This window comes from Acromyrmex echinatior, chromosome 7, assembly GCF_024713525.1.
Source record: "Acromyrmex echinatior isolate Ae372 chromosome 7, ASM2471352v2, whole genome shotgun sequence".
NCBI lineage: Eukaryota > Metazoa > Arthropoda > Insecta > Hymenoptera > Formicidae > Acromyrmex > Acromyrmex echinatior.
Genome location: NC_141858.1, coordinates 12,116,225 through 12,142,837, shown reverse-complemented (window position 1 = coordinate 12,142,837; position 26,613 = coordinate 12,116,225). Strand labels below are relative to the sequence as shown.

The 26,613-nt window shown below is 34.7% G+C and overlaps 2 protein-coding genes across 6 annotated transcripts in view; both read right to left on the bottom strand.

Moving 5' to 3' along the window:
* The window catches only part of LOC105152329 (ADAM metallopeptidase with thrombospondin type 1 motif A), a 51,526-nt gene extending 48,545 nt beyond the window's left edge, over window positions 1-2,981 (bottom strand). For all 3 annotated transcript variants that reach the window (XM_087408079.1, XM_087408081.1, XM_087408080.1), the window contains exon 1: window positions 2,637-2,981. The gene's annotated coding sequence lies outside the window, so the exon portion shown is untranslated. The remainder of the gene's footprint in view (window positions 1-2,636) is intronic.
* A 1,614-nt stretch (window positions 2,982-4,595) lies between these two features.
* The window catches only part of Bruce (BIR repeat containing ubiquitin-conjugating enzyme), a 30,911-nt gene continuing 8,893 nt past the window's right edge, over window positions 4,596-26,613 (bottom strand). For 2 of the 3 annotated variants that reach the window (XM_087408076.1, XM_087408077.1), the window contains exons 15-51: window positions 25,861-26,166; window positions 24,462-24,758; window positions 23,930-24,144; window positions 23,637-23,793; window positions 23,342-23,533; window positions 22,920-23,140; window positions 22,469-22,716; window positions 22,065-22,240; window positions 21,569-21,768; window positions 21,284-21,425; window positions 20,663-20,822; window positions 20,060-20,438; window positions 19,558-19,684; window positions 19,182-19,340; window positions 18,531-18,688; window positions 18,197-18,419; window positions 17,435-17,735; window positions 16,779-16,954; window positions 16,489-16,687; window positions 16,177-16,404; window positions 15,525-16,040; window positions 14,875-15,145; window positions 14,502-14,761; window positions 13,145-13,427; window positions 12,499-12,881; window positions 12,072-12,215; window positions 11,774-11,951; window positions 11,343-11,488; window positions 10,984-11,226; window positions 10,597-10,818; window positions 10,119-10,340; window positions 8,616-9,983; window positions 8,071-8,291; window positions 7,346-7,585; window positions 6,986-7,174; window positions 6,387-6,521; window positions 4,596-6,279 (exon numbers count right to left, since the gene is read on the bottom strand). In XM_087408076.1, coding sequence (XP_087264202.1) covers window positions 5,986-6,279; window positions 6,387-6,521; window positions 6,986-7,174; window positions 7,346-7,585; window positions 8,071-8,291; window positions 8,616-9,983; window positions 10,119-10,340; window positions 10,597-10,818; window positions 10,984-11,226; window positions 11,343-11,488; window positions 11,774-11,951; window positions 12,072-12,215; window positions 12,499-12,881; window positions 13,145-13,427; window positions 14,502-14,761; window positions 14,875-15,145; window positions 15,525-16,040; window positions 16,177-16,404; window positions 16,489-16,687; window positions 16,779-16,954; window positions 17,435-17,735; window positions 18,197-18,419; window positions 18,531-18,688; window positions 19,182-19,340; window positions 19,558-19,684; window positions 20,060-20,438; window positions 20,663-20,822; window positions 21,284-21,425; window positions 21,569-21,768; window positions 22,065-22,240; window positions 22,469-22,716; window positions 22,920-23,140; window positions 23,342-23,533; window positions 23,637-23,793; window positions 23,930-24,144; window positions 24,462-24,758; window positions 25,861-26,166 — 9,579 coding nt within the window. In that variant the 3' untranslated portion in view covers window positions 4,596-5,985. The remainder of the gene's footprint in view (window positions 6,280-6,386; window positions 6,522-6,985; window positions 7,175-7,345; window positions 7,586-8,070; window positions 8,292-8,615; window positions 9,984-10,118; window positions 10,341-10,596; window positions 10,819-10,983; window positions 11,227-11,342; window positions 11,489-11,773; window positions 11,952-12,071; window positions 12,216-12,498; window positions 12,882-13,144; window positions 13,428-14,501; window positions 14,762-14,874; window positions 15,146-15,524; window positions 16,041-16,176; window positions 16,405-16,488; window positions 16,688-16,778; window positions 16,955-17,434; window positions 17,736-18,196; window positions 18,420-18,530; window positions 18,689-19,181; window positions 19,341-19,557; window positions 19,685-20,059; window positions 20,439-20,662; window positions 20,823-21,283; window positions 21,426-21,568; window positions 21,769-22,064; window positions 22,241-22,468; window positions 22,717-22,919; window positions 23,141-23,341; window positions 23,534-23,636; window positions 23,794-23,929; window positions 24,145-24,461; window positions 24,759-25,860; window positions 26,167-26,613) is intronic. The other variant, XM_087408078.1, reaches the window with a different exon arrangement.

Below are 26,613 nucleotides of genomic sequence, written 5' to 3'. Positions count from 1 at the left end.
ACGCCGCCTTACAATGCCGCGGAATGTAAAATCAACATCGCATACTCGCGTTCCTTATCAAAGCTCCATCGTATGATGCTTGATTCATGCCATGCAGCCGCCAACAAAAATGAATCGGAGGAACAAATTACTCGTTTATTGACTCTATCCGCTCGGTAAATCTATATTGATAGTATGATGGTAAATTTAATATTAAACATGGTAGTCGAAGGGTTTTTAATTTAACAACTATTATTGCCTCGGGGAAAAAGTCATAAACACGCAAGGAAAAGAACAAAACGTTACAAAGCGTTGCACAGTAACTACACATAAAAGAGAATCTTTTGTCGGTATCCAAGGATACTTGAATACAAACCGCAAAGGGAAGTATCGAATATTTTGGAGTGTTCAACTTCACAGTTTCTTCTATGATTTACGAGAATTCCTTGCGTTGAGTAAGGAAATATGCAAATACGGATCGTAAAGTGAGATTTCAAGATATTTTGGAGTGTCCAATCTCGCCGTTTTCTTCATGATTTATAAGAATCGTTTACGTTGTACAAGAAAATGCGCGAATGAGGGCCGTGAGGTAAGGTTTTAAGATATTTTGGAATGTGTGTGTGTGTGTGTGTGTCCAGCTCCATAGTTTTCTCCGTGATTTATAAGAATTCCTCACATTGTGTAAGGAAATGTGCGAGTATAAATCGCGAAACGAAGTTTTAAGATAAGTTTGAAATATCCCGCGCTACAAAATTATCTGTATTATTTATAAGAATCATACGGTATAAAGAAATGCGTGAATGTGGCTCGCAAAACGAAATCTTAAATATTTTGGTATATTCAACTCCATAGTTTCCTCTATAATTTAAATCCTTCATGTTATGTAAGAAAACATGCAAATACGGATAGTAAAGAGAAGAGTTTGAATATTTTCAAGTATCTAATTGTACGATTAATTTATCATTTATAAGAATTCTTCGCGTTGTACAAAGAAATATGCAAATACAGATCACGAAATAAAGTTTTGAATATTTTGAAGTGTCTACAGTTTTTTCCAAGATTTATAAGAATCCTTCATAGTATAAAGAGATGCACGAATGCGAGCTGCAAAGATAAATTTAAAATTTTTTGGAGCATTCAGCTCCACTCGATTTTCTCGATCATTTATACGATTTCTTCGCGTTGTACAACAAAATACACGAATGCAGATTATAAAATAAGATTCTGAGTATTTTGGAGTGTCCAGAGTTTTCTCCTTAATTTATATATAAACAATCACGTTGTACAAAGAAATGCGTAAATGCAGACTGCAAAGTGAAATTTAAATATTTTGGAGTATCCAACTCCACAATTTTTTTTATAATTTGTGAGAAATCCTCATGTTGTACACAGAAATATACAAGTGCGAATTACTACGCAAAATTTCCAAAGGGTCAATTTGGAATCTCCAACTTTCACAGTTTTCCCTAGGATTTACGAGCATCCCCTGCATTTTTCAAGAAAATACGTGAATGTCAATCGTGAAGCAATCAAGATTATTCCAAGATACTTTAAGTTTCGAATCTCTACCGCAGTTTTCTCCTGATACGAAAAAAGCAGTTATTGTTAAAAATAAACAATCTTCACTCGGAAAAGTAATGGCAACTAGAAAATTGAACGTATCAAAAAGGATTAATCCCCATAGTTGTATCTTATTTTTCGGAGTATTCAATTTGACAGGGATTGAGTGGGTTGGAGCATGAATTAGAACCCAACGATATCGATTCCTTCCGACCTGCCTGTCATCGGTATGTCGATCCGTATATCGGTGACTGTCAGCAGAGCTATCTCTACATCCATAAATCATATTGTATAACGTTCCTGCCGGCGGCTGCGTGAATCAGGCTTAACATCGGGCGCCCGCAGACAAGACCGGGCGCAGCGAGGGGAGTGCAAACTAGATGGAAACCGGTAGTGTGCATTTTCAACTTGTGCTCACACACAACACACACACACACACACACACATATGCACGCATACACATACGCCTGATTTTAACCTGTGTTAAATTTACACTGGCTGTACACATGTTACCACCTGCCTTGTCACGTACCGCTACGAGCGTTGACTCCAAATCTTGGTTTAATGCAAATAGCAGCCGCACGGCTTACCGATAACTCCACCTTCGAAGTAGACGTCCGCTGTAAGCCGACGTAAGGAGAATCAGCGAGGACGCGATACGGTAAGACGCGGTTTTAAACGTCGCGATTTTACGCGGGGAGTCGATCGGAAATTCTGCCTCGCCGTCCTTTTAAGTGGGAATCGATCCTTAAGATCTTACGGGAAAGCAGATCAGAGATTTCCGCAGCTTCCCAATCCGCGCCTCATGAGACCTGATCTTCCGAACGAGAGCTCATCAGGCGAGCGTATCACTGGCAGGCGGACGAACGCGCGCGCGCGCGCGCGCATACGATTCCTAAACCTAAAAATACGAATTTAAATATTGCGTAACGCGTCTCGGTGCCGGCGTTAACTCATTTTCGCGGGCGAGAGTCGCTCGCGGGAGGCGGATACACCTGACGCGACACGAGACACGAGACAATCGCGGCGCGGATCGCATTGTCCCATCGCTTCGTCGCGTTCCTCTCAATGAATATAATGAATTATGAGATACTTACCACCCGCAACAGATCGCAGATCGCCCCGTAACGCGAACTGAAGTATGCCGCCAATGCCGCGTGCGTGCGCGCGCCGACGAACGACTAGTGGAGCGAATCCGTGGATCGGCGACAGAGACGATCGTCGGATTGATCGATCGATCGATCGGTTGGGTGCGATCCTCTCCGGCGGCGCGGTGCGAGACGATCCGGAGCGTTGACGATCGGCTCCACGCGACGCCGGGCGATCGGTTACGAGCGTGCGGAACGACGCGACCGATCTGAACCGCTCGAGCGCTCGCAGTGCTCGCACTGACTGAACTGAACTGAACTGAAGTGCGCGCCGGGCCGCCCGAGGCCTCGCGACCTCCGCCACCCCCTGTCCCCTCCCCCCGGCGTTTCTCTCCCGCGCCTTCCCACCGTTGTCGACCGACGCACCGGCTACGGACAACGATCTCGCCGTCGTATAATTCACACTGCTCACTTCTCCGCGACTACCATCTTCCCGCAGAATACGATCTGACAGGAACATTATATTATAATATTAAATTTCCCGCTCAACAGTTATAAATGTAATTCTACACATCACAGAAGCTCGCAGCAACATTGCTGTAGTAATATTTACAATGTTATTGTAATATTATACTGAAACGTTGCAATTATGTTGCTGCAATATTGTTGAAACGTTACAATGTTGCTGCAAGCTTCTTTGCTATATGGATTATTGAGTAAGAAATTATAATATTAATGTACTTAATGTTATACTGTTAGTTTATATTCTGTTTTACCAGTACAATGCACTTAGCAATATTCATGAATAATGCTTGTGATTCCTCGGAAAATATTCTGGACTATCGCTTAAATGACCTGCGTTAATTTGCAGTTTGCCCGGCATCCATTTCCCGCCCTGTTCCGTCGCTCACACTGAGCGTTAGAAGAAAAAAATTCGAATTTTTTCGAAATCCCCAATAATCTCAGTGAGAAGTTTCCCCGCAACCTCGTTCATCGATATAGATTGAGAACATAACCGAGGACTGTCCTTTATTTGCCAATCAATAGATATTTGAGATCTATTTTGGACGCGCATAAATGATGTCGCATGTATATTTATGAATAAGAAATTTAACAAACCTTTTTCCGAAAGGAATTTTTTCCGTGGAAAAATCGAATGTAAGATTTCGACATATTGTGCGTTTGCAATTTCAAAAAAATTTCAATCTTATGAGCCGTATCATTGCATCGATCGCGTCTTCTGAGAAGTTAGCTCTTGAGCTTCAAATCCGCCACCTATCTCGATTCGATGAATCGTAGTACTTAGAGAGCGCAAAATTTGAAACGGTATTTAATTCTCTCACTGATTCTGCTTTTTTAAAAAGTAATAAAAAATAGGTATTCTATTTCTTTCATCTAATTACGCAATTCCATTATCTTAGAAAAACAAATTCGCGTAAAATTTAATATAACATAAATATAATAATAATATAAATGTTTTAAAACATCTCTTTTAAAAAAATGTAAATATTCTAAAGCGTCAACTCTTTTTAAAATATTATTAAGAAGTATATTTTTAAATATATATATTTTTTATTTTCAAACTATTAAATTAAATATATAAAAGTATATCATAAATATTTTAAAACATCTCTTTTAAAAATGTATAAATATTTCTAAAAAGTATTTCTCTCTTCAAAATATCATTTTCAAGTATTTTTTAAAAATATGAAATTTATACACACAAATATAATATGATACAAATATTTTAAAGCATTATTTTTTCAAAGATATAAATAATATAAATAATATAAATTTCTATCATTTTACATTCTTTAAAATATTTTGAAAAAATGAAATATATATTAAATAATAGGAGCATAGAGAATATTTAATTAATTGCACATCTGTTCTTGTCCTCGGCTGGGATGTAATTCCAAGTTGTAACTGGTACGAATAAATCCGGACGAAAAACAGGAAGAGACTATCTCAAAACAATGTGACTTTATTCGTTCCATATGGTCGATTCATATGAAATTTACGTGTACTAAGTAGCTGTTACAATTACAAAGAGCAATTCTCGTTTACGCGAGAAATGTACCACCTGATCATCCATGATTTTTTTTCTGTTTCCAGGATACCATTTTTTTCCAGTTCATTCAATCGACATAGAACACGTACTATTATTATTAAACGTTATCTAACGATGTACCTAGATCGTCGTCTTGTTCGGATGACAGTTGTTATTTAGATTCGATCGCATTGCGCGCAGGGATACCCGCTACATCAATAACTCGTAATTAGTTGCACCTGTCACAAACTGACTTCTGCCAACATGTAGTGCCAACATGCTTTATATTGTCTCTTCTTTGCCGCCCGCAGCTTTTGATAACGAGCCATTTAATGCTCAATGATTGCATCGTGCATCCCTGAAGAGATGTTTACTAAAAAACGGGATCTACATAGTAAATCGCTTGATAAAGTATAATCATATTACATCCTAATAGAGAAATACATTTAAAACGAAGAGAACGACGCGATAGAATTGTACATATACACACCATACATATGCATATATAAAAGAGAAACAAGTACTATAATTATTGATAAAATAAAATGTCGATAAAACGAAAACTTACACGGGCATTGATAGCGGAATTGCGATCGCGTCGCTCTCGGAAGACACGAGCGACAAGGAGAGGACGATAAACGTAATGTCCAAGATTATATTCGCATGAAAGTGCAGCTAATTCAGAGTTACGCTACATAAACGAGGAACATGTATAATAAATATCGAATAACAGTTGTGGTACTTATGGTAGTACGAAGTAGTAGAATGCAGCGTACACGTACTATAGCAGCGGCTATAAAAAGTATCTACTACGCACGAGTTTGTTACATTCGCGCTACTTATTCTTTGCCTCTATCTGTTTCGTTCTCTCTTTCTCTCTCTCGTCCTTTCACTCTCTCGCTTATTCTCACCCATGCATACTCATTCTCTCACTTTCTGTCTCACTCTCTCCCTCTCTTTTTCTCTTCACACACTTTCTCGCTATATTGTAAATTCTTACTTGTCTTTCTCACTCTACCACACCTTATATTTTTCTACCTACTTATCATCATCACGTCTTAGCATCGTCATCATTGTAATAATTATCATCAATATGATTATTATGTATTCGGCCGAAAGTCGTCACTGTTTTCTTTTCTTAACGCCTTGGCTAAACACCGATAATTCGGCCGCTGGACAGAATAATCTGCACACTTGATATCAGTCCGTTATGTCATCTGTTCATGTTCAATGTCCATTTGTTCATCTTGTAACACAAACAATAGACTCTTTTCAAAATGTCCAACAATGTCTATTAACATCCTTTAGCTATTCACACATTTTCGAAACCATCTTCTCCATCTCGACGTCCGTATCGATGTCGTGATGCACATGGCTACTCGTGCTGCTATTACTGATCGGAACTATATTGTTAGCGGCGATAGGAGTAGCCACCGTAGCGGTCGCGGATGCCGTAACCGTCGATGGCGTATTCGGTGTTGTGCCTGGGGTCCCGGATAGTTCGATGGGCGAGCCTGGCGATGCAAGTGGTTCGGCCAAGTCTTCCAACCCTTTGGGCGTTGGCAGTTTATTTAGTTCTTCCCTCAATAATGTATAATGTCTCTGTGAATATACAAGAGAAATGCATATGGTAAAGCATGCCTGTAACTGTGTAAGTCGAAAATCTTGAATCATCTTCTTTTTTTTTTTAATAAAAATAACACTCTTACCCTTAAAGACAACGCATTGAGAGAAATTGTACGGCCTGACCTACGATCTGATCCATGCATTTCCATATCTCTTATCCATCCCTCCAATTGTGCAACAATCTCGTGCCTTTTTATCCAAAAGTGGGTATGTATGACCTGTTGCAAAATGATAAGAACTTTTCTATTTGCGAGAACGCGCTATATATAATCGAGACATTTTTATTTCACAAGTAGAGTCTTTACAAATATATTTCTATAATAAATTATAAATGATAATTTGTAATTGTAAATAATAAATTGTAAATAATAATTATTATTTTCAACATAACAGAATTATTGTATTAATAAAATAATTCCGTTATATCGAAAACACAATATTGCGATATATTTCTATACAGCACAAAAGCTTGTAACACCGCTGTTGCAATGTTTGCAATGTTTCTGCAAAATTGCTGGAACATTGCAATGGTGTTAGAATGATCTGTACTGACAGGTTTGTTTTAATATTATTATTGCTACTTGATTTTTATATATATGCATATTTTGGAATAAAATGCATAGACTGGTTATTGAAAAAAAAATATATTTCAACCATAAAACCAGTTGCATGTTTAACGCACCTCCTTGAAGCATGGACAGGGATTGCGTATTTGATCAAGCATCGCCCACTTGGCAGTAGCCTGACAAATATTCGCATTATACTCTTGACTAGATTGAGCACCGCTTGACGTACCCCGTGACCGTTCGTATCCAGGCTCGTTGAAATAGGGTTCGGACACTAAGATTAACGACTGTATTGATACTAAAACCTGTTTTCAACAAAGTTATAACGATGTGTAATTAACATCTTCCTCTTTTAAAATTTTTTAATTCTCTCTAAGATCTATTTATAAATAGATAAACGCGATATCGTAGTCTCGATCGCTAAATCAATCTTAACAAATAATTATGCTAGAATTGACCAGACTTCAAGAGCTTACCTGAAGGAAGCTACTCGTATGCGCGTTCCACTTTTCCTCAGGTCGGCCGTGCCAAGTGTTTAGTACGCTGAGACAAACCTTCCCATCATTATATAAATTCGGATTGAAGCGCACGGTGTGACGGCCGGTCGTCTCTAGATTTATTAACATCGGGCTATTAGGATAATCAGGAGGAAAGTATACGTCAAACTCAAAACAGCCATTTGCGTACGGCGTTTCTGCTGGCCCCGTTATGAGTACCTTTAACAATTATACATCGTATTACATTACGGCGCACATGCGAGAGACTACTATGCTTGAATTACTAAATTTAATCTTTAAGCACATCAGAATATCGAAAACCAGATATTCTTTTGCGTATGCGTTATTAAAATTGCAACAGCAAATAGTTATATTTTGTGTTCCTATCATAATTTAGTATCACTAATTAAGAAAATAAATTTTGCACAAAATTAGACATCTTCAGAACTTTTTCATGATATAATTTTAATAAATAAAAGTTACATATGTACATTTTGATTTAATACAATAACGTTACGAAATACATTCCAGTGCTTAAGGATCAAACAGTTATTAGATGACTAATTAATCCTGCTGTTTTTTGTCCATTTCTTCTATGATATTCAAAGTCATATTCATGAAATTATTACGTGTTATAAATGAAAATTGATGAATAGAGTCGAATGAGACAGCAGGATTTAAGCGTCATATAAAAGATGATATACCTTCATAATATCCAATCTATCCGCGTCGCATCTCACAAACACACTACTGCTGTAAGATAGAGGCAGTGCTGTCGAGAGCGTAACGGCTTCCTGAGCTAATCGTTTCACTCGTGTCGGATGACTTCTCTCGCCGGCAGCTCTCATATTTGATTCGAAGTGATACGAAATGGTAAATTTGTAGCCTCCACCATCTGGATTCTCGGTAATCATTTCGTAGGTATCTATGGTGCCAATATAAGTATTAATTATCAGTATTATTATTACTTATTATTACAGATATTATTTAATTCTAGAATCTTTTGAAAATTATATGGATTTTTTAAATATAATTACGAGTAGTTTCGCATTCTCAATAAATTCAAATTTATAATTATATAAAGATTTCTAAAATAAAAATTTTAAGATTTTTTAAAGAAGTAACTAAGTATATGTATGTAAATCGTATTATTACACAAACATTTTAAGTTATCTAATATAATTATTAAATATATCTTTTCTATATTTTGGAGATAAGCGAGTTTCATTATATTAAGTTGAGGACTTACCAAATTGTAGATTTTTCATTACTTCCAGATATCGGTGCTCCAGACTTGAGCGCAATGGTAATTCCGGCGCCGTCGGGCTTGATCCAGGTAATTCTTCACCGATACCAGATAATCGACATGTAGCATTTTGCACTATAGTTGCACTGTCTTGTATATCGGGAATTAGTGTGGCCAAGCCTTCGTCTTGCTCAGTATCATCGGGATACTTGGATACCACTTTCATGTTCGTTTTGTTGCCCCTCGTGCGATTTATCTTGTTTACATAAGTGTCCACGCACACTTTCATGCTCGACAAGAGGGACACCACGGATGGTTCTCCAGATCTACCGCCGCGCGGTAACAAAAGCGGTGCTAATTGACTAGAGAGAGCCATGGCACGAAGCAGTTGCAGGACCGCGCGATAAAGAGGTATGTGCCTGGCCATATCTAGAACGGAATCATTCCGCAGGTACGATGATAACGCCGGCAGTAGACAAGAACGCGCTAGTAAATCGGAGAAAGAAGCTGGTAACTCCTGCTGTGGTTGCCCGCCTCCCGATGTGCCGATATAACTGGCAAGAACTTGTAGTAGTACCGTCACGTGCTCGTCTTCGCATCGTTGACGTAGTAACGCCTGCTCGACATTCCACGACTGCTGTGTAGACCCAGTACCAAAGCCGGTACCTTTCGCCCAATACAGATGTGAATTATCATCACTACGTCCTCCACTGCTACCGCCGACACCGCCACTCTGACCCGTTTTATGCTCAGTTGAACCGTCGTTCTGTCCAGTTTGATGTGTGAATATCGCCAGGCAATTCAAGAGCAGCAGCATAGCGCCCACTTCTATGGTCGTTCCTCGTAGAAGCAGACCGTCATCGGTGGTCGGTGGCGTGGCATCCAACAACTGTTTTAAAACCTGAAACGGCAAGGTTGGCAACGAGGCGGCCAATGGCGAAGTCAGCACCTCGCCACCTTCACCGTCGTCGGAAACGCCGAGAGCGAGTCGCAACAGACATTGTGCCCGTTTCTTATCCCGCAGTAGCACCTCGGCGTAGCCTGGTAATCTGAGAAATAGACCGAAAGCCGCGAGAGAATGCGGTGGCACGTATGGGGCAGGGACTGACACCTTCGGCGGACAATTCGTTCTACCCTCTTCCAAGGCCTCGTAAATGTCATCGTTGGTTTCCAATTTTACCCAGTCGGCATCGGTCTGCTCCGGCGACGGTGACTTCTCGACGAAGAACGACGGCCTGCCGGGATCCGGATATACCAGCGGTAAATGGCGCGCCAACACCGCCAATCCACCACCCGCGCTGAAGACGCCTAACGAACTTTCTATGCTTCTGTAGTTCAACAGTTCACTGTCGTTTTGCTTCGCCGCGTCTTCTGTAACCAAATGCATGGACTTATGTAAACCACGAAAACATTCGTACTCTTTCAATTTCAAACGATTAATATTGAGATAATGCGAACAGTTTTGTCATATATTACTCACGAAATAAACAAAAAGAAATTAGATACCTTTGGAATCCTTACTGCGTTGACGTAAAATGAGATGTAAGCACGGTTCAGACAACGAAACACCACTGTCCTCAGCGATCGCTAAAAGTTGCGCGATTGTAAGTTGAGGTGGTAAAGGAGTATTAGGACGAGACGAATGTATTAGATATTGTTGATTCGTCGTGTTGGTTGGGTTTGTTTGTGCATTATTAGATGAGGCTTTACTCGTTACCGGCGTTCCATCTGTTAATCAATACAAAAATAAGTAATATTAATAAATACTGTAATATTAATAAATACTTATTCAATTTAAGTAATACGTAATATGTGTGTGTGTGTGTGTGTGTGTGTGTGTGTGTGTGTGTGTGTGTGTGTGTGTGTGTGTGTGTGTGTGTGTGTGTGTGTGCGCAGTTCTATTGAACAGATTTCTTTCACTTATTGCATTATTAAGATGTGAAGATACATGTGGTATCTCTATCTTCTAAGTAAACAAACGTACCAGAATTTAAACGCGTTTTTCTGATTATAGGACCTCGAGCTTGTGACCTATTTGATGCTTCTTTAGCCCGCTTGTCTTTCGCCGTGTTTCCAGCAGCCACGCTAAGTGTGTCTACTACTAAAGTCATTCCCGATTCCCAGAATTCACGAGACCGATTATTTCCATTGGAACTTGCTTCGTTACCCTTATACGTATTCGGAAGTAACAAGAGAAGCCACGTCCCTTAAAAATTAAATTTCGTATTAGTATTCATAATAATAAATCGAAAACATTGGTAAATCTTTTTTAATACTTGCTTATTCTATTCATTTTTGCTTTAACTAATTATTACTTTTTATCAATTGCTTACATATTTTTAATATAATATTGCGTACGTAAGATACATACCTGATACTTGCTGTAATATATCTGCCACTGTTGCTTGTGTCGACATGTATAATAATTGATGATAATGACCGAGAGGATGAGCAGGATGTGGAGGCATGGATGGCATACTGTGATTGGCTGCGGTTGCTGAAACTTTCATAGGAGCTTCCGACGTTACAGAAACCAATACCTTCTCTCCTTCCAAAAGCAGTTGCAGAATTAATCTTCGCGTAAATCCAGAAATGCCGTGAAGATACCGTACACCTGTAATTATAATAATGTTAATCCGAAATGCGCTGATTCCCCTCAATTTATTAATTATACTTAGGGAAACTTGAAATTATGCAAACTTTCGATACTGTAATATACGATATACTTACTTGAAGTAGTTCGTTGTTGAGAAATGACTTCGATAAGAAGCTTCGCCAGTAATTTTTGATTAGCCAAGTGACACCAACAACATCTTGATAAGAATTTAATCATAGCGCTTTCCAGTAATGCATATGATGCGCTTGTTTTCGAACAACTACAAAAAAACAAATAATACATATATACAAATAATACAAATAATACATATAAAATAAGGCAAAAGATTTACAACTCTTCTTTGTATATAAAAAAAATTACAATTGTAACATAACAAAGAAGAAGCCAAAGTCTGCATATAATGACTTTTCCAGGAAATTAAAGCTCGATTTGAATCCAATGATGATGATGGCAATGTATAGCACAGTATCACGGTTTTTGCGCATACATTGATGCAACCGTGTCTTTAATCTAATATATCTAAAGATTATGTAAACATGTATACCTTGACGCAGATGCAGATGGACTTTCAATAGGACGATTACTAAGAAGCGATAGAAGTGGTAACCAGAAACTACGACCTTCTTCACCAAGCCAATCACGCATTCTACCTTCCGCACATACGAGTGTTAAGAATTCTATCACTATCGCTATACTCTCTGATTTCGTCATACATAATCCACCTAAAAGAGAAAAAGAATATTATAATTCCTGTCTATATTATTCCCGTCTTTAAACAGTTTGAACATATAGGTTTAGAAATAAACTTCTAAAATATCACAATGTGTAATGTCAATGTTTACCAGAATAATTGTTTGATCCGGAACTCGAACCTGCTGCCTTATCATTATCTGTCGAGTTGACATCTTCAGTTACATTATTTTCATTGCTGTCGCCCGATGCCATTTTACTATCTCGTTGTTTGGATTTCTCCAGATTACAGAAATCTAAATGCATAAATATTACTGCATTAATAATAAATTCTGAACAAATTTGCTTGAAATGCATTTAAAAGCATTTTAGCACAATTAATTCGAAATACAATATATTTTTATACAAAAAATACATTTGTAATACAATTTTTAAAAATTTAACATAAAATTATGTCTCTCTCAATAAAAATGATACTTAATGGAAGGTATATATGTCAAATTATATTCAGAATTTTGTCACAAATTATAGATTGTTTAAAGCAGATTTTTGTATTTGAAATAGAAAGAAAAGTTAAACCTGTAATCGATGCTGTCAGTAACGCTGGAAGACCAGAATCGATCAGTTGCTGAGTACCGGGTGGTGAACGAGCCGCTGCTGCGACAGTCAGCAATTGTCCCTCCGTCAAATGCAACCATTTATGTTTCAGCAAGATAAACTGACAATACCATCCCTCGGTGTTCATATCGCTTTTCTTATCATCTGTCTGTTCTTCGCTTTCCTTGCAGTCATCGGATATAGAAGCAGTCGGATTTACGATATTCGGTATCAAGATTTGTACCCATTCCAGAAGCAAAATCAACAACGATGGTCTCACGTAACAGAAAGCGCACAGGACAGAATCAATCGCTTGTTTCAAAGCTGAATTATTTCCAAGAGTCAAGGTCCATTTGTACAACGAGCTGTTTAACGAAAAAAAATTAGAATTAATTAAAGAATTGAATGCAATAAACGTTAAATAGCTTTATAAGAAAAATAACTTATATGAAAACTATCTCATATACAATAATTTACAATATTCAACTAATTATAATATTCGAATTCTTTATTATAAAGGAAGATCAAAGATATCCAAAATAAAATTTATATATATTTATAAAATAAATCAACTTATGTTCGGATAGAAAAGTTTGAAACACAAAAGAATATGTGATTAAAGTCTTACTAGAACAGCTCATCTGTCAGCAAGACTTGCAGATCATAGTTGTGATTCTGCTGTTGATGAGCCTTCCAAATGATAGAAGACACACAATGAATATATACCGCTGGTGGATTCACTGAATTGGGATTACTGTTCGTCTGAGATATTCCATTCGCGGCCGATATTTGCAACCACGTAAGAACGGCTTTCATGCGAGCCTCCGTGCTAAAGTCTCGAATGGAACACAATTGCTGAAGCAATTCAACGACCAACTGTACGATGGACGTTTCCTGGGAAGTCACAGCTCCTGTCAATATCAGCACAAATATTTTAGTATATCGTCACAAGCTTAAAAGAAGAGATTATTGTTAAATATTTAATTTGATTATAATTAAATATTTAATTTAAAAATAGCCTAATATTCGTGGTATCTTAAGCAATAGATATTTTCGTTAATATTGTAATATTATAATAAAATTAATACTTATTATATAAAGACTTCAAAGTGAAATAAATTTTTATAAATACTGAATATAAAAATACTGAATAAATCAGCAAATATTATCAGTTTTACTTGTAAATATTAAAAAAATTATTTAGTCTCTAATTTATATATTATACATTTATATATTATCATATATAATATATCTCAAACATAAATAAAAAAAGAGTTGCTTTGTATATCTTAATGCGGATTGATTGTCTAATGACTATTAATATAAATTTGGATTACTTTTCACTTATTAATATTAAATTTTAACGCACTCTTGCACTTGGCTGAACTAATTTTAACAGAATAATTATTAAGAAAGGACATTCACGATGCTGAAATATGTAATCACATATGATTTAACAAGAATCTCTGGTAATTTTATCTAATGTGTTATTCGCTGAAGATGGTTGAAACGTTTGATCGAGAATATTGAGAATAAGGATTGTAGAAGGGAAGTATTAGACTACGGATTAACGATTACGATTGACAGTTGCCCAATTCTATTTCAATCAATTACAATGGACTCACTACATCGTGATTGGTTGAAGTAGAATCGAGCAATCATTAATCGTCATCGTCAATCTATAGTCTGATAACATATACATTCCACACACGGACTAAAATAACTAATATAAACTTGAAAATATTATTAAATTTACATTATTAATAATTACAATGGTGCTTTCATTTGCCTTTCCTCTCACTATTAATATTGATTTAAAAAAAAAAGAATTATCTTTTCGTCATTCGTAACATATTATACTTGCTTGAAGAGTTTAACTAAATAATTTAAAACGTGAGCCTTCAAAAAGCTTAATCGCGATCGCTACATCTATATTTAAGACCATTGCGGATTTTATTTGCAGAAAACGGAAAATAAAGCGATACCTTGAAAGAAAGGGGTAGACCTGTTGTTGAGTAAAAGACCAATGAGACGAAGTCCAAGCTCTCGAGAGTGTAAGCCAAGTTGTAATAGAACCCTCTCCAGGTTGGGAGTAAAAAGAGACGGTGCTGGGAGTAACAGGAGATTGCAGCATGCCTCGACCAGGCCTTCGACCGAAGCCGCGGAATTAAGCACCTCGACGGCTAGATTACTGTTCAGTATGCTTACCGATAAGCACTGATGCAATAATCTCAGCCAACCCAAGCTACATAAATGTTATCAGAAATAAATTTCTTAATTTCTCATAACCGTGATAAATCTTTAACCCATAACGCCAATAGTCTTACTTCTAGGACAAGAGAGAGAAAATAATGTTACCTAGTCTTCGTTAGCTGTTCTTCATCTATCGTGTCCGGATTCGTTTTAATCTCGCCAAACGCGGTGGTACCCAGTAATCTTATTTGACTAAGATTTATGTTTGTCGAATCCCGCGGTTTGTATAGACGCACCAATACGGAAGTCGCGACTTCTGGCTGTGATAAAGTAACGCGTATGTATGTTAAGCCCGCCGTTGGCATTGGTGGACAAACCGGTGTAAGTGGACCATTACTCTCTCTTGAAACTTCCAACGCTACAGCTGATGGACACGCTGTCAGACAAATATGCGTGCATTAAAAAAAAGTTTTGTTTTTAATTACAAGGAATATCTCTCATCAATCGCATTTCTCTTGATTTGCTAATTATTTGCAGAACCTTAAATCAATTTTTTTATAAAACTTTTTTTAATTTGGAAAGAATTGGCAGTTTGAAAGAAACGTATTTAATAAAGAATATCCTGTATTATTGTTGTAGAAATAATTAAAAATTAGATTCTATGATAAGCTTTCTCAGTATTGACATTCAAACAAGGCGAATGTATAAGAGAAGTGCTAATGTAGAAATATGAATAAAAGTATATATCATGAGAATTTCGAAATCTTGAGAATTTCGTCAACTTTTGCATATAAATTAGGATACAATCAACTTACTGGATAACGCCGTAAGATGTGGTTGTAACTCCACTTTCCTAAGCAGGATAGCGCACGGTAAAGTGATGGTGAGATCGACCCACGCCTCGTCGGGATAAAAATGATACGACCACGCCGGTGTTCTCGCACGTTTATGAGGTGTGGCGTTCTGTATAAGAACATCCGCTGGCTGCGCAGTCGGATTCAACCATGATATTGTTCCAAGAGGCGCGAAATTTAATAAACCGTCGTCGTGAGTTTCCAACGAGCTAACGCCTTTCTTGCTGCTGCTCGCCATCATTTGCATCACGTTTGGCGCATTCGATAGATGTTCCATGACGAGGGCGATCACCCCTGACGAAACGGAAGCACCGGCGGTACCGCTGTTACTTGATTTCACAAGATTTTCGCAAAGCACTTTTACGCCACCCATCGCAGTAAAAATAGATAACGATGATGCGTTGTCCAACACCCTTAGGATATACCAAAGAAGGGGTTCGGATAGCTGCATAACTCCTAATTCAATTTCACCGCATGCTGCAAATAATCGTATGACAATTATTTTATTTTTCCAAAATCAAGACTTTATATAAAAAGATTGTATGCTATATTTTTTTCGCGCAGCATATGATTAATAATAAATCTCTCAATTCTATAATGTATAAATTCTTACACGAAGAGAGATAGTGATAAAGCGGCTTCAGAACTAGAGTTGGATCGCTAGCCTTTTTCGTAAGGGTCGTAAGGAGCTGGAATGTTGCATCCGCTATTGAAGCCGGATCGCCGAGCTCGGTAGTCGATGCTGCACTCGCACTTTCACCTAAGAGCATAGCTAACGAGGATCCTGTGCTATGACCAAGAGCGCCTAGTAAACGCATCATAGTTGGCTCGTGCTGCAAAACTTAAAAATAAAAATTTTTAATTTAGTGTACTTGACATAAGGAATAAATATATATTTAAAGTCTTTTATATAATTAGTAGTTACCAGTATCAGCCAAGCAAGGCACAGAAGATTTGCTAGTTTTAGGTTGTTGTAAATGAAAAGAGTTTCGTTGCTCTGCCGCTTTACTTTCATCCGTTTGCCAAGTGTTTGCATTCTGAGAATCGCTTACATTGCTTCTAGAAGTCCACGTCGTATCAGATAATTCCATTTCCGCCGATTCTTCCGAAGGATCTTGACGAGTCTAAAAATATAAAATCATTTTCTATATGTTATAAAAAAAGAAACCAATATAAATACATTTCTTTGATAACTTTTGAATGCAAAATACATACATTCGGTAATGGAGTCTGAATGAGTGTGCATACTAATTTGATGAGAGCCACAATTAAAGTGTCCCACGATGCGGGACGACATTGTCTCGCATCACCGCCAAGCACGCAAGCAAACAGACCACCAAAACTACCGGACTGATTGTTTGAATCAACTGCACCTCCACATTGTGCGCCAACTGTTAGAATAATATTGATATTCTTGCAATCTTTTTACGAAGACAAAGAGCCCATTTAGCGGACATAGTTGAGCGCTTGCTACTATTGGTATATTTTTCTAGATTTATCAAAGATCTAAAAATCTATTCCAATTATAGGCAACAATTATTGAACGCTCAATCGTTATATCTATTGAACACACCCAAAGACAATCACATTAAATCATTAATAATCAATATTTATAATTTTTTAAACAATTTTATATTATATATATGTAAAATAATTTTAATAAACAATCTTTAATTCATCCAAAACAAAAAGTAACTGTACAATATCAGTATAAAGCTATCTATTTAAAATGTATAACCTTGTTAACAATTAACTTTTGAATACATTGACTGTGGGAGACTAATTTTTTTTTATACTAAAAACTTCACATTGCAATTCCTATTGTTAATTTTATTTATAATAAAAATATTTGATAAGAAAAAAAACTTTACCTTCGGATCCTTTGACATATGTCGAAACCAATACACCAACGCATTCCGATATACTCATTGCGATACCCAAGTCAGTATTGACATAATTCAGATTAACTACAGATGTTATTAGTTTGCATTGCGCATCTAAAGGCCCCTTCCTTAAAATGAGAGGTCCGCTTGGTTGCACAAGTTGATATATCACCTTCAGTAGAAGATCCTTCAGGGAATTACCTAAACAGCTATCCGTCGTAATAACATCACACATCATTTCCAGCCTAACGAGAAAATCGTGTAATGCTTGGCAAACTGTAGGCCCAGCCTGAAATAGAAATATTATCATAAATAAGATAAAAAATGTATAACTAAACATTAATCTATTTTTTTCATACGATATATAAATTATTATAGGAATCACATTTAAGTAATACATATTTAAATATGTACACAGAATTCTTGCTTTGCTTACCATATTCTTTAACGATAAATTTTTTAGTTGAGGTATATGATTTTACAAATCGCATTTGATAAACTTGATAAATTTAAAAAAAAAATAAATAAAATATACTGCTACCAATGATTTCTTAATATAATCTACATTTTAATTTTACTTTTTTATGACATTATTTTATAGCTTTTATTTTATAATTTTATAATAGTTTTTAACATATTACATGATCTTAAACGCAATTTCTAAGAAACTTTAATTCTTGATCAAAATCTTTGATATGACAACTAAACAATGTCACCAAAATTTATAATAAAATGAAAAAATATCCTCACCATGATGTATTGCTTGTCCATTGTATTAATATTTAATCCGTTGCCGGAAAGTAGGCGCAACAACATAGGGCCTGTATTACGTTCTTTAACAATACAACTAGCCATAGAAGGACTACTAGGTGCAAAGCCGTCTAAACCAGAATATCTTCGTAACGGCTGATTGCAGACGATAGTTAAACATTGCAACGCAAGACACCAAGCGCGTAAAGAAACCTCAGTGTGCCTAAAATTTAATACAAATTAAATACACAATAAAAATATTAATATCAAAAGTTTGAAACATATTAAATGTTATCATGGCTCGTATCACCAATATATTTATTTATTAATTTACCACGAAAGTGCTGATATTAAGCTAGAAATAGCTGCTGGACTAAGTGGAATCAAGGGTGTTAAAGAAGGTTCAAATTGTGACCCTGGATGTTCAGTAGCAGCGTCCATATTCAGTGCAAACCAAAGTTGGAGAACGAGTTCCAAGTTTGTACTGTTATTCTGTTATACAGAGACATAGATAAAAATGCATTATATAAATGCATTTTATAAATAACGTATTCAGAAAAAATATAATTTAATACAAAATATTCATATCTAAGAATAAAACTATTTATTTAATTGTTTATATGCTTGTTAAAACGATATCAGTGGAATACAAAATATAAATATATGATTTATTTTATCATATAAAGTTGAATAAATTATATAATTTAGAAATAATTGTGTTAATCGAAATATCATTCTAATATAATTTTTTCATCAAGAATAAATTTTTTAAGGGAAGCCAAATCAATAACGTTATTCAAAACAAAAATTTAAAAACCTGCATTGATCTAATAATATATCACAAATGTGGCTGCGCCCCCTTTAACGCTCACAACGTTTGTGGAATCATTTCATTCTTGTCATTTATCAAATGTTAAACAAGGACAAACGATACTCGCGAGCGTTAAGCAGCCTATGTATTTTATTTCATTAATAAATAACTTACTCGTAAATATAAGTCCGTGAACATCTTTTCGAAACATCTTGTTAATATTGAAAGATTAGAAGGAGTAGGGTCAGAAAAGTTCCCAGTTTCTTGACTTCTATCGTTCGTTTCGGTACGCAAGAACGGTTGTTGACAACAGCGATTTGCTTCTGTTGGTACCTATATTCGATTCATATAATAGCATGTCTTTGCAATAATTATTTCTTAACAAACATTAATAATTATCTCTCTTCCCTACTAAGAAGTTTTAAAAACATCTATAGCTCATTTAAAGAAATTAATATCCTAATTGTAATATCCTAATTGTTCTAATATAAATAAGACAAATATATCAATAAAAATCGATAACATATACTTTTCTATTTTTATTACTAACGTGTATTGTTGCATTTATGCTATGAGGTAGATTGTATATGCCAAATGTAGCAAGTATTCTCAGTGAAATTTCTACGCCCATTTCGACTCCGTACTCCAAGCGTGCGTCCATCGCTAAAGACATGCTCCTAAAAATATATCATTTATTTATTTTCTAATTAGGTCATAAAGTGAAAAGCAAGTTGTTATACTCTTAAATACTGATACTGAATACAAGTGAGATCCTATGTGAAATTTTTCTAAAATTCAAACTATTTTATCACGGAAATTGTTATAAGTTAGTATACATTGAATACAAACGTAGCTATGTTAAGTTAAACAAAGTATTGCTTCATATATGTATATATATATATATATATAGTCTGTAATAATATCCACACAACTACTGGAAACATTCTACACTAATACTTAACATTATGAAAAAAAGGCATTAGTGTCTAAGGATCAACCGTTATTAAAAGTTTTCTTTTAGATATAGAATAAAACAGTAAAAGAAAAGATACCCAGCAATGGCAGAAGCTAAAATTTTCGATACTGTGCTGTCTTTCTTCAACATATTTCTGCCACGTTCCAATATGTCGTCCAAAAAGTCTTCCAATTCGCTATCGTCCGATTCCAAAAGGGACGGGAGATAACCATTGGATTTTGACGTGCCTGGAGTGGTTGAAGTTACTACGATATTATCTTGCACATCCTCGTCCGCATCACCTTCGGTAAATCCTTCACCTAATGTAGCAGTAGAAGGTGCACTAGTACTAGCGACATTGGTCGAGTCCTCCTCCGTACGACTTTCGTCCGTATGACTCCCCAGAGTCTCCAAAATCTCTTCAGACGGACTACCTTCATGCGTAGAAGTACACGCTTTAGGATACAATCGTCCTCCTGCAAATTAAAATTTATCTATCTATTTTGCACTTTAATCAAATCGCTGGGATTTACTATTTTATTTCAAGAAAAAAGATAGAGAGCACATTTTTTAATATTTTAAAGATTTATTATGTAAACGAAGTATTATAAATTATATCTTGAAAATTTATAAATAATAATATTATAAATTATTTATAATTATTTTTTCGTGATAAAGAAGTGATATAAATTATAATTACCTTCTAATAGGTCCATTAGAAGACAAGAAACAGCATGCGATGACCAAGCAGCGTCAGATGTGTCCGTTGCCAATCTGATTAATTTCAAGAGTTGTTCTTCGGTCATAAGCTCGCACAAGCCTATTGCGGGACGTGTAGATACTACTAGCCTAGCGACTACCTATGTACGATAATTCAAAAATATAATTATAGACGTATAATTACAAAGCCACGTAGATATTGTAAATCCAATTGCTTTATCTATATAATTAAATGCCGTTAAGAGACATCAAAAGAATCATATTCTACAATCTGTGTACAATTTGTTTCCTTTTGCGTATTTCATAACATATCAGATTTATAAATTACAAACCTGATTGTGAAAACAATAAATAACACATACAGAGCTCTACAAATTTGCACAAAATAAAATTTTTTTCTTCTAAGACAAACTGTAGCATTTTGAAAATATTTACTATAGCAATATAATTTTGTGCATTTTGAGAAAGAAAATGTCACGAATAACAAAACTCAACATTTTTTTATCGAGTTAAAGTAAATTTTAAATAAATCAAATCTTACAATATAGAGCCTGATAAGAATCCATGCTATTGCATATTTGTGTATCTTCAAATTTCTTACCTTGCAAGCTAATAGAAACATATCCACATTAGCCGAATTATGTAAAATGAGCGCGATGAGACCGCGAGCCACCGGTAAAACATTCTGGTGAGATAAGTTTGTTACACTGTACTCGATTTCCAAATCCATGACATCAGATTTGCTGCAAATATGTATATATATATATAAAATGTGTGTGTGTGTGTGTGTGTGTGTGTAATAATAATAATATAAATAAAAAAAATTTTTTCGAATTACATTGAATCACATCTTAAAAATCATGCATGACAAAATTCGTGTATTAACCTGGTATTGGATTGTCGTGATTGACTGCAACACGGACTGCGAAGCAACGACTCGTTTCTTTTAAGAATGTCCTTGTAATGTTTTGCGGAATGTTGCGAATGTTGCTTTAGTGTTTTCTTGAAATAACGTTCTTGAACCTTCAGAGTCGCTTCCACCTTATTGTACAATGTAGCAGCATCAGATGAAAGAGTCATCAATCCCTAAATAATATATATATATGTATATGTATATATATATATATATATATATGTTTAATACATGATATATATATATATATTTAATATATTAGGTGTTGGAATTAATTCGTAGCGTTTTTTAATGAAAGAATGTTATTTATTTCACATGAGCATTAAAAAATACATTAATGAAAGTACTTCCCATCACTTGTAAAACGCTACGAATTAATTCCAACACCTAATATATATATATATATTTTTTTTTAATCTAACATTTATTTTATAAATAAAAAACTACTCGCTTAAAATTATGTACATACTTTAGACGCTGCAGATTTTTTCGCTTGTTCTAATTCATGAAGTTGCTGTTTATGATGCAACAATCGCTTTTGTAATCTTTTACGGTAACTACGAGAGGCTGACGATCGGTTAGCATTTACATATCTCCTTTGCATGGCCGATTCTCCTTGAATAAACTCCCAACGGGAAAATAAACCTTCCAAAATAAAAATGTTATATTATTCTGTTATAAAATTGCAATAAAAAAAGAACATTTTATTTTTTTAAGATTGCTCTGAAGCACTAGTTTGTTTTAAAATATTTTCACACGTATATAGAATTGTTTTTCTTTTATTAATTTTCTAGTATATTTTTAAAGTGTGTTAATAATCACGAAAAAAATATTTTTTAAATGTGCATAAATAACACGCCGTATATTAAATACCTTGTTCTCTAGTTTTCTCATGATTGTCCTCGAAACAAGGCGGTGGTGCGATGGTGTCTAAGCATACTGACAGAAACAATAATACCCAGCCTATTAAGGTGATGTCCAGTCGATTAGAATTGGATGGCGCGTTCGTAAGAGGAGCCAATAATTTACCCAACGTACGAACCATGGCTTCAATAACTGAAGATTTATTTCCCCCGGCTATTAATGACTTCCGTCCAAGGAATGTTAGTAAAATAAACACTCTAAAAATAAAATTTAAATTTCTAAATTCTCTTTAAATTTTTATATCTTTTTACATTTATATGTATAATATTTACAAGTCATGCGCGAAAACATTTAATACGTACAATAAACATTTCCTTTATATTGATTTAATATAAAAGATAAATATATTTGATAAAATATATTTAAATATAAATAAATTCAAATAAATATAAAGCCTCACCTATCTTGTGGGAAAATGTGTGTAGACGCCGACGAGTAAAGATTTATCAAGGTATTAGATAAGAAGTTGCCCCACCATGGTTGATGCCCTGCCATACCAGCTAAGAGCGCAGCAGCTTGAAGTTGCAAACGTGGGGCTGGCGTTACAACGCATATTGAATGGAAAAATTTCTCACAAATTGTTGGAGTGAAAACTTCATATAATGATGTTGGTCGATATACCTGTATTTAAAAAACGCTACATCATATACAGACCTTGTCACGTATAAAATAATGAAACCAAATGTCATGTGCTAATATTAGATACATAAAAAATGCAGCATAATATTGACTGTGGCTTTTAAGCTTTTATCTAATATTAAATTTTTAACATTTTGGCGATTTATCATAATTTTGCACTTAAGATTTGCAATATATACATACATTAGGTAATGGACCAATTTCGTACACGATATACAGTAGAATGTCAAGAAGAGTCTCTTCAAGAACTCGTAATTTGTCGCTGGGTGCGTTCGCGAAAGATGTAGTTGGCACATTCCGCATACCTCTCCACCACTCGAGACGTCGCCAGACACTCCGTACGACATTTAATTGATGTTGGAACATAATGCATTCCTATAACAATATGACAGATCAATGTGTTAATATGCATTAAAATTATATAAAATAGTGAACTTGAATTACATCCTGAAAATAACAATTCATAATTATAACTCACTTGGTACGTCGACATTATTTTCGCTGATGGTTGTTCCTTACTTTCATTAGGTATCTTATTATAACATAGATAATTTTGCATATGCATAACATTAGGAGTTTCCGAACACAATAATGGATCCAACAAAGTTTTTAGTCTTTCAGTAGCTAAACTAAATCTAAAAATAAGAGAAAGATATTTCTACATATTAAAAGAAAACACACATATACTCGTATTTATTTATTTATTTATTATTTTATTTATTTATTACTTATTTTATCATTATTTATTTTATTATATCTTATATGCAATACCTGCATTGTACATCTTCTGCTAAAGCCGATAATATATTACATTGTGTATCAATGGTAGCTTGTAAAGAAGAATCAAAAATATCGGCATCAAATGATGAAGCATCATTTGTTTCCGAATAATCTTCCCCAGGCAAAACTACCATATGTCCGTAAAACATTCCTAATGGTATTTTACACGTAGTTGTGGACATTCCATAGCGTCCTATTGTAGTGATCTAATAATCATATAAAGTAAATAATTAATTTACAGAGTAAATAATTAATTTATAAATTTACAAAATTCGATATTTTATAAGTGAAAACATAAAAGAAAGGCAAGTGGATTGATATATATAAAAAAGAAAAATTAAATAAATAATAAAAAATGTATTGTATACAAAATCGCAACTGTAAGATAATGTTTTAGAAGTACTAAATATTATAATACTTGTAGGATAAAGCAAATATGATTAGAATGAGGTTAAATATCATAGGTGAAAAGAAACAACTAAAATAAAGATCTATTATTATTGATGTATTATATAGTTTATACCTTGAGATATCTACACACAGGTGGCGGCTGAAGATCGCAGACGATCAACGGCCTACCTCCAATATCACCTGCGACGATAAGCCGCGTGCCATCTATTTCTTCGCTCTTAGTCCAAATATCTATGGACAGCGATACCAAATCATTACACGAAGGTATCATCAAATCGGTTAGCAATACAGGTGATCCGAAATCTAAAATAACGAATCGACGGGCTCCCGAATGCATCCGTTCGACGACCAATGCTTGCTGAGGCGGCCAGCATAGCAACCTTCCCCACGGGAATGTAATATCGTCTCGCTGCAACATACATAATTTATTAATCGCTAGTGAAATAATTATTTCTTAAATTTACACACTTCTCAAACGCAATGTGACAAAAATATAAGAAAGCGAAATGCTATTTCATTCACTGCAGCGATTATTACTGTGAAATAGGCAATTGTATTTTGTGGATACATACTGAAACACATAAAAAATTACATCGTAATGTCCCACGATTTGCGATTATAATTTTAATAACAATTTTTGTCGGGTTTTTATAATATTTTCGAATTGTAAGCAAATAAGAGATTTCACTGCAAATTAAAATTGATTATAAATAAGTAACAAAACATATTTGTAATTAATTTCGAGCACATATTACTTCAATATATATAGAACGTTAATAAATATCAAATCCACATTAATTATAGAATATGTCATTATGTTAAGGTCGCTAATTATGGGACACTTCAAACAATTGAGTTATAAATTAAAACATAACTAAATCACAACTTTGTAATTTTCTGAATATACACATTTGTAGATCTGTTGATTTATGTGTACAGAAAGATAAGTTTGCAAACTCTCATTACGCACAATTTTCGCGTAAAACAAGAACACACATAAAAAATAAAATGAGATTATATTCGGTATATTATAACAACTAGCCCTGTAATTACATCAAACAATAAAGCAAATGTATAAAAAAAAAGAACAAACTGTGTCGGCTGCACGTACATATGAAAATTGTTTAAATAATTTTAAATAAAACTAGTTGATAGCTAGTTCTCTGCTATGAATAATATTAACTTAAAATAAAAAAAGGGAATGAGAAGAAAACCCATGAGCGTACGACAAATAATATATGCAGGAATATTAACATCGAATACATAATTAATTACATAATAAATTTCATAATAAATTTCATGTAACTCATGCAACTTGCACTTAACATCATTCAGCTGCAGTTGACAGATAGAAAACTTTTAGCGAACGAGTGTCTCTATTACAATCAGCATATTAACAAAGCGATTGAATGATGAAAGGACAGTGTATCACTGAACTTAGAAATAGGAATTTACAAAAAAAAGAAAGAAAAAATAAGAATGGTGCGTGTGTTTTTGTCTATGTAATCTACCTTTTTAGAATTGCTCTCCTCAACTTTGTTTACAGCAGTATTGATACTTTGTACGCATGACTTTTCTTTTGTTATAATGGAACTTAATATGTGTGAACTAGGCATATTATTTTGTGTGCTATGCCAAGTCTGGTTGTCACTAGACATTTCATTAGCCTCATCATAATCCGATTGTTCATCGGGTGTGAGCAATAGTTGCGCAGACGGCTTCTTTAAAACTCTTCCCGTATACATACTAAGCAGATCGCTTAATGTAGCTGTCGATTTAGCTTGAACATGTGGTCCTAGCGATCCAGCATCCAAGTTCTACAATTAATATTTCTATCTGAATTAAAATTCAACTACTCTAACATCTGTATTGTATATGCCATTTTATGACTGAACAGTCATTACACAGTCGTTGCAGCCACTGTTAATTGTGAAAAAATGTAATTCGCCTTGCCTACTCTACGAATGCTGAGAATTAATTTGGCGCACTATTTCATAGATGGTATTTACAATTGTGCTCAAGCTGCTCGAGCTTATATATATATATATATATATATATATATATATATATATATATATTGTCCGTAGTCTAATATCACATTTGCATGAAACAATTGTAATATTACCACATCATTGACATCGTAGAACTTTTTAAACAAAGCAATGATTCAATTTATGTGTTCGCTCTTATACATGGTTACAGAATAAGTCACATATCGTTTCATTAAAAAAAGATACACAAACTTTTAATACATTTAAATGCAT